At 50.1% G+C, this 12,934-nt stretch overlaps 1 protein-coding gene across 1 annotated transcript in view; it reads right to left on the bottom strand.

Annotated features, from left to right (window-relative positions):
• EPG5 (ectopic P-granules 5 autophagy tethering factor) overlaps positions 1-12,934 on the bottom strand; it is a 145,245-nt gene that overhangs the window by 70,954 nt on the left and 61,357 nt on the right. Inside the window, 4 exon segments of the mRNA XM_060236213.1 lie at positions 965-1,109; positions 4,163-4,303; positions 5,866-6,125; positions 9,467-9,586. Of these exon segments, the coding sequence (XP_060092196.1) occupies positions 965-1,109; positions 4,163-4,303; positions 5,866-6,125; positions 9,467-9,586 (666 nt within the window).

Raw genomic sequence — 12,934 nt, 5'->3', positions numbered from 1 at the left:
AAGAAGAGGAGGAGAAGGATAAGAAGAGGAAGAAGAAGGAGAAGAAGAGGAAGAAGGAGGAGGAGGAGGAGAAGAAGAGGAAGAAGGAGGAGGAGAAGAAGAGGAAGAAGGAGAAGAAGAGGAAGGAGGAGGAGGAGAAGAAGGAGAAGAAGAGGAAGGAGAAGAAGGAGAAGAAGAAGAGGAGGAGAAGGAGAAGCAAAGGAAGAAGAAGGAGGAGGAGAAGGAGAGGAAGGAGGACGAGGAGAAAAAGAGGAAGGAGGAGGAGGAGAAGGAGAAGAAGAGGAAGAAGAAGAAGGAGGAGGAGGAGAAGAAGAGGAAGAAAAAGAAGGAGGAAGAGGAAGAAAAAGGAGGAGGAGGAGCAGGAGAAGAAGAATTGCAGACTTATACCCTGCCCTTCTCTCTGAATCAGAAACTCAGAGCGGCTTACAATCTCCTATATCTTCTCCCCCCACAATAGACACCCTGTGAGGTGGGTGGGGCTGAGAGGGCTCTCACAGCAGCTGCCCTTTCAAGGACAACCCCTGAGAGAGCTATGGCTGACCAAGGCCATTCCAGCAGGTGCAAGTGGAGGAGTGGGGAATCAAACCCGGTTCTCCCAAATAAGAGTCCACGCATGTCACCACTACACCAAACTGTGTCAGGTGAAGAGTCAAGTTCTTCCAGCATCCTGTCTCCAAGAAATGCTACTGGCAGAGACACAGGCAAACATAAAAGAAGTGGGCATTCAATAGAATTAATGAGCAGTATGGGTTGGAACAGATCAAAGGAAGTCCTTCACCCAAAGAGTGATGAACACATGGAATTCACTGCTATAGGAAGCGGTGGCGGCTACAAGCACAGACAGCTTCAAGAGGGGACTGGATAGGAGCAGGGCTTTTTTTTTTTGTAGCAGGAGCTCCTTTGCATGTTAGGCCACACTCCCTGATGCAGCCAATCCTCCAAGAGCTCACTTTAGACTCCTCACCTGAATCAGGCCGTTGAGCAACTTGATGTTTTCACCGTAGCTCACCCCAGTCAAGTGCTGGGCCACCGTACGGGTCACCTGCTGGGTCATCCCTTGGGGAACGCCGCTGTCCAGCTGAAGGAACTGGTGGAGGTACGACAAGAACCTAGGAGAACCACGTGCAGAGAGCAGTGAAAATCGCACCATGCGGCCTCCTGCACGGGCTCTGACTCGCTTTTGATTACATTACGGAGGATCGTTTTGGAGCGTTAAGCAAAGACCAGGCTGCCCAGGGGAACTGCTTAGCTGGAGAGCCATAGAATCATAGAGTTGGAAGGGACCTCCAGGGTCATCTAGTCCAACCCCCTGAACAATGCAGGAAACTCACAAAATACTTCCCCTAAATTCACAGGATCTTCATTGCTGTCAGATGGCCATCTAGCCTCTGTTTAAAAACCTCCAAGGAAGGAGAGCCCACCACCTCCCGAGGAAGCTTGTTCTACTGAGGAACCGCTCTAACGGTCAGGAAGTTCTTCCTAATGTTTAGCCGGAGACTCTTTTGATGGAATTTCAACCCATTGGTTCTGGTCCTACCTTCTGGGGCCACAGAAAACAATTCCACACCATCCTCTATAGGACAGCCCTTCAAGGACTTGAAGATGGTGATCATATCACCTCTCAGCTGCTTCCACTCCAGGCTAAATATCCCCAGCTCCTTCAGCTTTTCCTCATATGACAGCCCTTCAAGGACTTGAAGATGGTGATCCTATCACCTCTCAACCACCTCCACTCCAGGCTAAACATGCCCAGCTCCTTCAACCTTTCCTCATAGGACTTGGTCTCCAGACCCCTTTCTTTCAAATATATTTTATTGCATTTAAATCATCAGATACACAGGTCATGCATATTATGTAGTATGATCGTGCACCAAATGTATACCATAGTAAGCTATAGTTTACTTATTAAAATAGTATACAACTTTAACCTTCACATGAAAATGTAAAAATATCATATGTTTAAACTTGTTAACTACAAACAAAAGGAAGTCATATGGTAACTGCTAACAGCAGAGATGAGATAAAATTCTACCATAACGAAAGATCATTAATTATATTAGGAATAGATTCTTGTGAAGTGAGATATTCTAAAATAGGAAACGAGATAACAGAGAAAATAGAAGATAAGGGAGGACGTGGCTTCTGGGGACAAAATCTTAGAGCACATTCAACAAATCACTGATTTGTTGTATTGCTTTTACTCCTGACGACCTATTTTTGAATGGAGGCTTTAATCCAGACAGTCCACCTCATAAAAAAGAAACTGTCGCTCTTCTTCTCTCAGCAGCCAGAGCAGCGGTCGCTACACGTTGGAAATCATATAAATCAGCTGATTGAAAACTACGGCATAAAAAGTTATGGAGTACTTACATCATGGCTAAGATCTCTGATGACATCAATCAACTTGAACCTCCTCTCTTATCTTCTGACTCATAAGAACATAAGAGAAGCCCTGTTGGATCAGGCCAGTGGCCCATCCAGTCCAACACTCTCTGTCACATAAGAACATAAGAGAAGCCCTGTTGGATCAGGCCAGTGGCCCATCCAGTCCAACACTCTGTGTCACATAAGAACATAAGAGAAGCCATGTTGGATCAGGCCAATGGCCCATCCAGTCCAACACTCTGTGTCACATAAGAACATAAGAGAAGCCATGTTGAATCAGGCCAATGGCCTGTCCAGTCCAACATTCTGTGTCACATAAGAACATAAGAGAAGCCATGTTGGATCAGGCCAATGGCCCATCCAGTCCAACAATCTGTGTCATATAAGAGAAGCCATGTTGGATCAGGCCAATGGCCCCTCCAGTTCAACACTCTGTGTCACATAAGAACATAAGAGAAGCCATGTTGGATCAGGCCAATGGCCCATCCAGTCCAACACTCTGTGTCACATAAGAACATAAGAGAAGCCATGTTGGATCAGGCCAATGGCCCATCCATTCCAACACCCTGTGTCACACAGTGGCCAAAAAAAAAGGAGGTTCACAAGTGGGGCTAGAAGCCCTTCCACTTTGACCCCCCCCCCCACCCAGCACCAAGAATACAGAACATCACTGCCCCAGAGAATTCCAATAATGTTCTGCGGCTAATAGTCACTGATGGACCTCTGCTCCATATTTTTATCCAAACCACTTTTGAAGCTGGCTATGCTTGTAGCTGTCAACACGTCCTGTGGCAGTGAATTCCACATGTTAATCACCCTTTGGGTGAAGAAGGACTTCCTTTTATCTGTTCTAACCCTACTGCTCAGTAATTTCATTGAATGCCCACGAGTTCTTGTATTGTGAGAAAGGGAGAAAAATACTTTCTCTACTTTCTCCATCCCATGCATAATCTTGTAGGAAAGTATTCCAAACCTTTAATCATTCTAGTTGCCCTTTTCTGGATTTTTCCCAATGCTATAATGTCCTTTTTGAGGTGCGGTGACCAGAATTGTACACAGTATTCCAAATGAAACCGCACCATCGATTTATACAGGGGCATTATGATACTGGCTGATTTGTTTTCAATTCCCTTCCTAGTAATTCCCAGCATGGTGTTGGCCTTTTTTATTGCAATTGCACACTGTCTTGACATTTTCAGTGAGTTATCTACAATGACCCCAAGATCTCTCTCTTGGTCAGTCTGCCAGTTCGCACCCCATCAACTCCTGCCAGAGCTATAGCTGACCCAAGGCCATTCTAGCATCTGCAAGTGGAGGAGTGGGGAATCAAACCCAGTTCTCCCAGAGAAGGGTCTGCACACAACCACTACACCAAACTGGCACTTTGTGGCCAGCGCTCCCTCTAAGCTGAGTTAGCGTGAGCTAGCTCACACATTTTTGTCTTAGCTTGCAAAAAATGGCCCCAGAGCAAACTAGTTTATGTAGTAACTCACAGTTTTAATGCCAGCGGCTCACAAAGTAGAATTTTTGCTCACAAGACTCTGTAGCTTAGAGGGAACATTGTTGGTGGCAGATACTTTCAACCAGAGGCACTGGGGATTGAGCCTGGAACCTTCAGCATGCCAAGAAAATGCTCCGCCCCTCTGCACAGCTCCCATCCCCCCCGGTATCCTGCTCTCCTTTGAGGAAAGGTGGGATAGAAGAATGAGACAGACAGAAGTCAAGCCCAACACTGGTAATGCAGAATCATACGGGGGGTGTAAATTCTCAGGCTTACTGTTCGTTCTTCAGCAGGTAAAACTGGCAAGGGTAGAAGAGCGGCAAGACTTTATCCAGCACGTGAACGACGGTTCTCAGGTGCCGCGACTGCACCAGAACGCCCAGGAGAGGGATCCCTTCGGCACAGAACTTTTCGATGCTTGTAAAAAAAAAAAAGGAAAATTAAAGAACGCGTTTGACGAATCAGACAAAATAACAACGCATTAGAACAGGGATGTCAAACTCACAAGAACGTAAGAGAAGCCATGTCGGATCAGGCCAATGGCCCCTCCAGTCCAACACTCTGTTACACAGTGGCCAAAAAAAACCCCAAGTGCCATCAGGAGGTCCAGCAGTGGGGCCAGGACACTAGAAGCCCTCCCACTGTGCCCCCCCAAGCACCAAGAATACAGAGCATCACTATCCCAGACAGAGTGTTCCATCTAGACCCTGTGGCTAATAGCCACTCATGGACGTCTGCTCTTAAGAACATAAGAGAAGCCATGTTGGATCAGGCCAATGGCCCATCCAGTCCAACACTCTGTGTCACACAGTGGCCAAAAAAACCCCATGTGCCATCAGGAGGTCCACCAGTGGGGCCAGGACAATAGAAGCCCTCCCACTGTGGCCCCTCAAGCACCAAGAAGACAGAGCATCACTGCTCCAGACAGAGAGTTCCATCAATACGCTGTGGCTAATAGCCACTCATGGACCTCTGCTCTTAAGAATATGAGAAGCCATGTTGGATCAGGCCAATGGCCCATCCAGCCCAACACTCTGTGTCTGTGGAGAGCCGGTTTGGTGTAGTGGTGAAGTGTGCGGACTCTTATCTGGGAGAACCGGGTTTGATTCCCCACTCCTCCACTTGCACCTGCTGGCATGGCCTTGGGTCAGCCATAGCCCTGGCAGAGGTTGTCCTTCAAAGGGCAGCTGCTGTGAGAGCCCTGTTCAGCCCCACCCACCTCACAGGGTGTCTGTTGTGGGGGAAGAAGATAAAGGGGATTGTGAGCCGCTCTGAGACTCTTCGGAGTGGAGGGCGGGATATAAATCCAATATCATCATCTTCTTCTTCACAGTGGCCAAAAAAACCCCAGGTCCCATCAGGAGGTCCATCAGTGGGGCCAGGACACTAGAAGCCCTCCCACTGTTGAGGGCTAGATGACCCTAGAGATCCCTTCCAACTCTATGATTCTATGTTCTCCCCCCCCCCCCCCGCTCAAGCACCAAGAATACAGAGCATCACTTGCCCCAGAGAGTTCCACTCATGGACCCCTGCTCTTAAGAACACAAGAGAAGCCATGTTGGATCAGGCCAGGGGCCCATCCAGTCCAACACTCTGTGCCACACAGTGGCCAAAAAACCCAGGTGCCATCAGGAGGTCCATCAGTGGGGCCATGACACTAGAAACCCTCCCACTGTGTCCCCCCCCCCCCCCAAGCACCAAGAATACAGAGCATCACTGGCTTTAGTACAGATAAATATTGCCATTCATTGAATTGATGGCATTTCTGGCTGGACATTTTCAGTGTTGTGGACACCGAACGGGGCATCTGCTCATTCACAAAGGCTCCGTCTCTGCCCCTAGGAATGCTAGGAGCCAATCCGATGTAGCGGAAGGCTCAATGACTTTGCCAGGACTGCGAACAAGCTCCAAACGGCAAGTGACAAGGTGCACCAAGAAGCCTGGGAGCCCTACGAAAGAGAAGCCTTCTCATCGCTTACCTGTGGCCTACCGTCGTCATGGCCAGCGCCAGGTAACAGCCAATGGGAAGGCTTGCTCTGACGGCCTTCAGCAGCGGATGCAGCGTGGGAGATTCCGCCAGCTCGGGCACCGTCCGGGAGACAGGAACGGAAGGCCAGCCCTGCCCCATGCCATGATCGTTGGCGTGCAGTTTCAACCTCAGCGCCAGCCCCCACGCCCACTGGTTGAAGGAGGTTTCGGGCGTCTCTCCGTACCGAACGACGCTGGCCAGGTAGGAGACCTGGAATGAAAGGAGCTCCGTGGGATCAGGCCAGTGGTCCATCCAGTCCAACACTCTGTGTCACACAGTGGCCAAAAAAACCCCAAGTGCCATCAGGATGTCCATCAGTGGGGCCAGGACACTAGAAGCCCTCCCACTGTGCCCCCCAAGCACCGAGAATACAGAGCATCACTGCTCCAGACAGAGAGTTCCATCAATACGCTGTGGCTAATAGCCACTCATGGACCTCTGCTCTTAAGAACATAAGAGAAGCCATGTTGGATCAGGCCAATGGCGTTGCAGCTCTCGCCACGCAAACTCCCGCAGACTGGAAGCTTTCAAGGCTCACCAGCGCCTACCGTGTGTTTTTACAAAGTGGGCGGGGCCCGGTAGCGCTTGCGGCCGGCAGAGCTTCCGATTGGGCTCCAGAGATCAGATGGCCTGAGCGGACATTTTAACAGTTGCTTCGGGGCCGCCTCTGCCACTAGGCAAACTAGGCGGTCGCCTAGGGCGCCAGCCTTCTAGGTGCGTCAAATTGGGTGCCCCCCACATGACTCGGGGGGAGGGGGGCACCAGCCGTTAGCCTTGCCTTGGTGCCCACACGTTCCCCAGAGGGTACTTAGATCTGGATTCCAAAACCTATTAGCAATCCCCGGGCCGAGGGAGGCCAAACTAAAGACCACCAGAGAGAGAGAGGGCCTTCTCGGTAGCAGCCCCCTACTGGTGGAACCAACTGCCGGAGGAAGTGAGGGCCTTGCAGGACCTCGTCCAGTTCCGGAAGGCCTGTAAGACCACCCTCTTCCAGTCGGCCTTTAACTGACGCTGAGCCGTTGTTATTGTAGGGGAAGCTTAAAAATACTGAAGCCATGGCAACTACCTTGAAGGATGCTAACACCAGAATTTTTTTTAAAATTGTTTTAATGATGGAATTTTAAATAGGGGAGGGACGGTGGCTCAGTGGTAGAGCATCTGCTCAGTAAGCAGAAGGTCCCAGGTTCAATCCCCGGCATCCCCAACTAAAAAGGGTCCAGGCAAATAGGCATGAAAAACCTCAGCTGTTCAAGGGGAGGGATGGTGGCTCAGTGGTAGAGCATCTGCTCGGTAAGCAGAAGGTCCCAGGTTCAATCCCCGGCATCCCCAACTAAAAAGGATCCAGGCAAATAGGTGTGATACACCTCAGCTGCTCAAGGGGAGGGAAAGTGGCTCCATGGTAGAGCATCTGCTTGGTAAGCAGAGGGTCCCAGGTTCAATCCCCGGCATCTCCAACTAAAAAAGGGCCCAGGCAAGTAGGCGTGAAAAACCTCAGCTGTTCAAGGGGAGGGACGGTGGCTCAGTGGTAGAGCATCTGATTGGTAAGCAGAAGGTCCCAGGTTCAATCCCCGGCATCTCCAAAAAAGGGTCCAGGCAAATAGGCGTGAAAATCCTCAGCTTGAGACCCTGGAGAGCCGCTGCCAGTCTGAGTAGGCAATACTGTCTTTGATGGACCGAGGGTCTGATTCAGTAGAAGGCAGCTTCATAGGTTCATATATATGTTCATAAATTTTGTAACATCGTTGCGGAATCTGAATTGTTTGTTGTGATTTTATGCTTGTGAGCCGCCCTGAGCCTGCTTCGGCGGGGAGGGTGGGATAGAAATCAAATAAAAGTAAAGTTCAGGGCCACTAGGCTCTTCCCTCTACAACCGGAAGTCAGCTGCGTGCGCATACAAGAAGGTACTTTGAAACAATACGTTCGTTTTAAAAGCCATTCCGTTAAGCGGCACTTCGGACTGAAATGCAGAATCGTGCACAACATCACTGTCGCCTTCTTCGGAGGTTTTTCAACAGAGGCCAGACGGCCACCCGACAGCAATGCTGATTCCGTGAACTTGGGCAGATCACGAGAAGGAGGGCAGGAAGGTCGCATCGATGCTTAGTTCTCGTGGCCCCTTCTTACCTGCCCAGGGAAATGCTGATTGCCATCTTCTGGGCCATGAAACTGCAGTCACTGGGGGTCAGGGAGCGGGGTGGGGGGAACTTGTGACTTTCCTGAATTTCCGCAGGGGGCTAGACTAGATGACCCTAGAGGTACCTTCCAACTCTATGGTTCTATGGCTAGCTCCACCTACTCTGGCAGCCCTTTTGTAGTTGTGCCTACCACTTTGTCTCAGTATTACAAAGGTGTCCACAGGCTCTAAAAGATTGGGGACCACTGTACCGGGGCATATCTCCCCACAGCTCAGAAGCTGCTGAAATCGATTCCATCCCAGCTTGGATTTGTAGTAAATTTATTAAGAATATAAGAGAAGTCATGTTGGATTAGGCCAATGGCCCATCCAGTCCAACACTCTGTGTCACACAGTGGCCAAAAAGAACCCAGGTGCCATCAGGAGGTCCATCAGCAGGGCCAGAACTCCAGAAGCCCTCACACTGTCCCCCCTCCCAAGCACCAAGAAGACAGAGCATCCCTGCCTCAGACACAAGAACATAAGAGAAGCCATTTTGGATCAGGCCAGTGGCCCATCCAGTCCAACACTCTGTGTCACATAAGAACATAAGAGAAGCCATGTTGGATCAGGCCAATGGCCCATCCAGTCCCACACTCTGTGTCACATAAGAACATAAGAGAAGCCATGTTGGATCAGGCCAATGGCCCATCCAGTCCAACACTCTGTGTCACATAAGAACATAAGAGAAGCCATGTTGGATCAGGCCAGTGGCCCATCCAGGCCAACACTCTGTGTCACATAAGAACATAAGAGAAGCCATGTTGGATCAGGCCAATGGCCCATCCAGTCCAACACTCTGTGTCACATAAGAACATAAGAGAAGCCATGTTGGATCAGGCCAATGGCCCATCCAGTCCAACACTCTGTGTCACATAAGAACATAAGAGAAGCCATGTTGGATCAGGCCAATGGCCCATCCAGTCCCACACTCTGTGTCACATAAGAACATAAAAGAAGCCATGTTGGATCAGGCCAATGGCCCATCCAGTCCAACACTCTGTGTCACACAGTGGCCAAAACCCAGGTGCCATCAGGAGGTCCACCAGTGGGGCCAGGACACTAGAAGCCCTCTCACTTCTGCATCCCCCAAGCACCAAGAATACAGAGCATCACTGCCCCAGACAGAGAGTTCCAGCAACAGGCTGTGGCTAATAGCCACTGATGGACCTCTGTTCCATACGTAGATCCAATCCCCTCTTGAAGCTGTCCATGCTTGTAGCCACCACAGACAGGCCTTTAGAGGAAAAAGTGAAGTAGTGTTCATGCATTCTGGGCTAGCCAATAAAAACACACGGAGGGCTTTTCTAGAAATCCAGGGGAACCCCAACATGCACATTTCTTTACCCCAGTGTACAGTTCGGGGGGGTGGTCGCACCTGCTTGATGCTTTCTGAGATCAGTCCGCTGTACGGTTTCTGGGGCAGATACTTCTGGTAAGCTTCTAAGACGGTCAGGGCAACTTCTGCGTGCACAGCTGGATCAAGATGGAGGCACCCCTGTAAAGAAAAGAAGGAGCTTAAATTTTTTTTTAAAAAAAAACTGATTACAGCTGGAGAGACCTGGGTTCAAATTATGCCTCTCCCATGAAGCTCACTGTGGGACAACTACCACACGTCTCACTAATATACTGCACAAAGTTCTTCTGAGGAAAAAAGAGGGGGGTGGAAGCTGGTTAGAGGAACTGGGGACGGGGCGACAGAATCAAACAAATACATACCATAAGGTCCTAAGGCCATTTTGAGTCCTATTTTAGGTACAACAGTGGCCAGTTTGGTGTGGTGGTTAAGTGTGCAGACTCTTATCTTGGAGAACCAGGTTTGATTCCCCACTCCTCAACTTGCAGCTGCTGGAATGGCCTTGAGTCAGCCATAACTCTCGTAGGAGTTGTCCTAGAAAGGGCAGCCTCTGGGAGAGCTCTCTCAGCCGCACCTACCACACAGGGTGTATGTGGGGGGGGGGGGGAGGTAAAAGAGATTGTGACCACTCTGAGACTCTGAAATTCAGAGTATAGGTCAGTATATAAATCCAATATCTTCTTCCGAGCAAAAATAACAGAGGATTCTACGTTAGAATTCTAGCCCTACTATAGGGCTAAGTTATCCCTTTTGTTTAAGACGTTGGCTTTTGCCGTAAATAAAATCTATCTATCTATAGGGCTAGAATTCTGAGGTCATTTCCAGACATTTCTCTGCTCAAAGATACCTTTGGATTCAAACCCCACAGCTCATCTCCAACGTTCCCTCTGAGCCATGGAGTCTTGTGAGCAAAAATTCCACTTTGTGAGCTGCTGGCATTAAAGTGGGTGAGCTCCTGCATCGATTCGTGTGCTCTGGGGCCATCCTTTCTGAGCTAAGACCAAAATGTGTGAGCTGGAGGCTAAAAATCCGTGAGCTAGCTCACACTAACTCAGCTTAGAGGGAACACTGCTCGTCTCCAGCCCTCTATGAGCAGTTGCACTTTCCCCACTCATCTCCCACTCGGTATCAGCTCTGCAGCATATGACGTCCTGCTTTGCAGAGGCTGCCAAGCTATTTGGCCTAGAAGTTAGTCTGAAGAAGACAGAAGTTCTCCACCAGCCTGCACCCCAGGAAGATTATCACCCTCCCTGCATCACTGTGGGTGAATCAGTTCTGAAGACAGTCCAGCAGTTCAGCTACCTGGGGTGCATCATCTCAGATGCTAAGATCAACAAGGAGATTGACAACAGGCTGGCAAAGGCAAACCGTGCATTTGGCCGACTGCACAAAAGAGTGTGGAGCAACAAGCATCTGAAAAAAGGCACAAAGGTCAATGTTTACAAAGCGGTTGTGATGACAACCCTCATCTACGGCTCCGAATCGTGGGTTTTATACCGTCATCACCTGCGACTCCTCGAGCGCTTTCATCAGCGCTACCTTCGCACCATCCTCAACATCCACTGGAGTGACTTTGTGACCAACACTGAAGTCCTCAAGAGGGTGGAGGTTACAAGCATCGAGACACTGCTGTTGAAGACGCAGCTGCGCTGGGCGGGGCATATTTCTAGGATGGAAAACCACCACCTTCCCAAGATTGCCCTGTATGGCGAACTCTCCACCAGCCATCGAAATAGAGGGGCACCAAAGAAGAGGTACAAGGACTCCTTGAAGAAATCCCTTGGCACCTGTCGCATCAACCATCACCAGTGGTCTGACCTAGCCTCAGATCGCAAAGCATGGAGGCACACCATCCACCAGGCTGTCTCTTCCTTTGAGAACGCACGCATAGCTGGTCTTGAGGACAAAAGGAGATTGAGGAAGAATCGCACTGCTACAGCACCAACCCCAAATCAGACTTTTCCCTGCAGCCACTGTGGCCGGATCTGCCTGTCCTGCATTGGTCTTGTCAGCCACCAGCGAGCCTGCAGCAGACGTGGACTACTGCACCCTTCTTAAATCTTCGTTCACGAAGTCAAGCCGAGAGAGAGAGAAAGACTGACTGTCTCCTTAAAGGAGTTTTTGAGCCTGCCCTCGGGCAATCGTGTTTTGTCCTCACCAGCCAGGCAGGAAAGATGCAATCCACGCTCTGTCAAACCCACCCACCCCGAGCATGATGTGGGCTGCCTACTCTCATCGATTAGTCTCCAGCCTCTCCAGCTCGTCCAAGGGGGAACTACACAGCTGAGGGGAGGAAACAGGTAAGGCACAGGCAACCATTCCAAGTCCCAAAAGAATTCCACGATTCCAGAGAGGCAAAAAGGCACAGAAAGAAGAAACAACAGAAACGGGGGCACCTCCAGGGCGACAACCTTGACTACGAGATGTCAGGGACCGTCTCTCCCCATATAGGGACCATCTCTCCCCATATGTTCCCCAGAGAGTGCTGAGATCGGGTTCTCAGAATCTCCTTACGATCCCCGGGCCAAAGGAGGCCCGTCTGAAGTCAACTAGGGACAGGGCTTTTTCGATCACAGCCCCTTGCTGGTGGAACCAATTGACGGAGGAGGTGAGGGCCCTGCGGGACCTTGGGCAGTTCCGCAGGGCCTGTAAGACAGTCCTCTTCCAGTTGGCATACAACTGACCGACATCTGAACATCAGAATATCGGAATATCTGAATACCTGAATAGCTGAATTTTAAGAAGAGTGTAGCATAGCACGCTGACAATTGTGTTTTACTTTACTGTGTTAATTAATTAATGTATTTTAATTTTTGATTCATTGTTAGAATGTTATGCGGTGAGCCGCCCTGAGCCCGCTTCGGTGGGGTAGGACGGAATATAAATCGAATAAAATAAATAAATAAACACAAATCACGGTTCCTATTGGCAACAGGCCCCCTCCCTCCCTGCCCATTTCAGCTGTGTGGCCTTCTCACACAACTGAATGAACCTTCATTGGGAGGGAGGGAGGGAGGGAGGGAGGGAGGGAGGGAGGGAGGGAAGGAAGGAAGGAAGGAAGGAAGGAAGGAAGGAAGGAAGGAAGGAAGGAAGGAAGGAAGGAAGGAAGGAAGGAAGGAAGGAAGGAAGGAAGGAAGGAAGGAAGGAAGGAAGGAAGGAAGGAAGGAAGGAAGGAAGGAATCCCCAAAGCAGAAGCCTAGAATGCCAGCAGGAAAGCTAGGCCACACCCTTTCTCCCTGACATGTTAGGTATCTACATACAGACGAAGGCAAAGAAGGCGATGACCGTGGATTTATACCCCGCCCTTCTCTCTGAATCAGAGACTCCGAGCGGCTCACAATCGCCTTTCCCTTCCTCCCCCACAACAGACACCCTGTGAGGTGGGTGGGGCTGAGAGGGCTCTCACAGCAGCTGCCCTTTCAAGGACAACCTCTGCCAGAGCTATGGCTGACCCAAGACCATTCCAGCAGGTACAAGTGGAGGAGTGAG

This window comes from Heteronotia binoei, chromosome 4 (assembly GCF_032191835.1).
Source record: "Heteronotia binoei isolate CCM8104 ecotype False Entrance Well chromosome 4, APGP_CSIRO_Hbin_v1, whole genome shotgun sequence".
In the NCBI taxonomy this organism is placed as follows: domain Eukaryota; kingdom Metazoa; phylum Chordata; class Lepidosauria; order Squamata; family Gekkonidae; genus Heteronotia; species Heteronotia binoei.
This window is presented reverse-complemented; position numbering and strand designations above follow the sequence as displayed.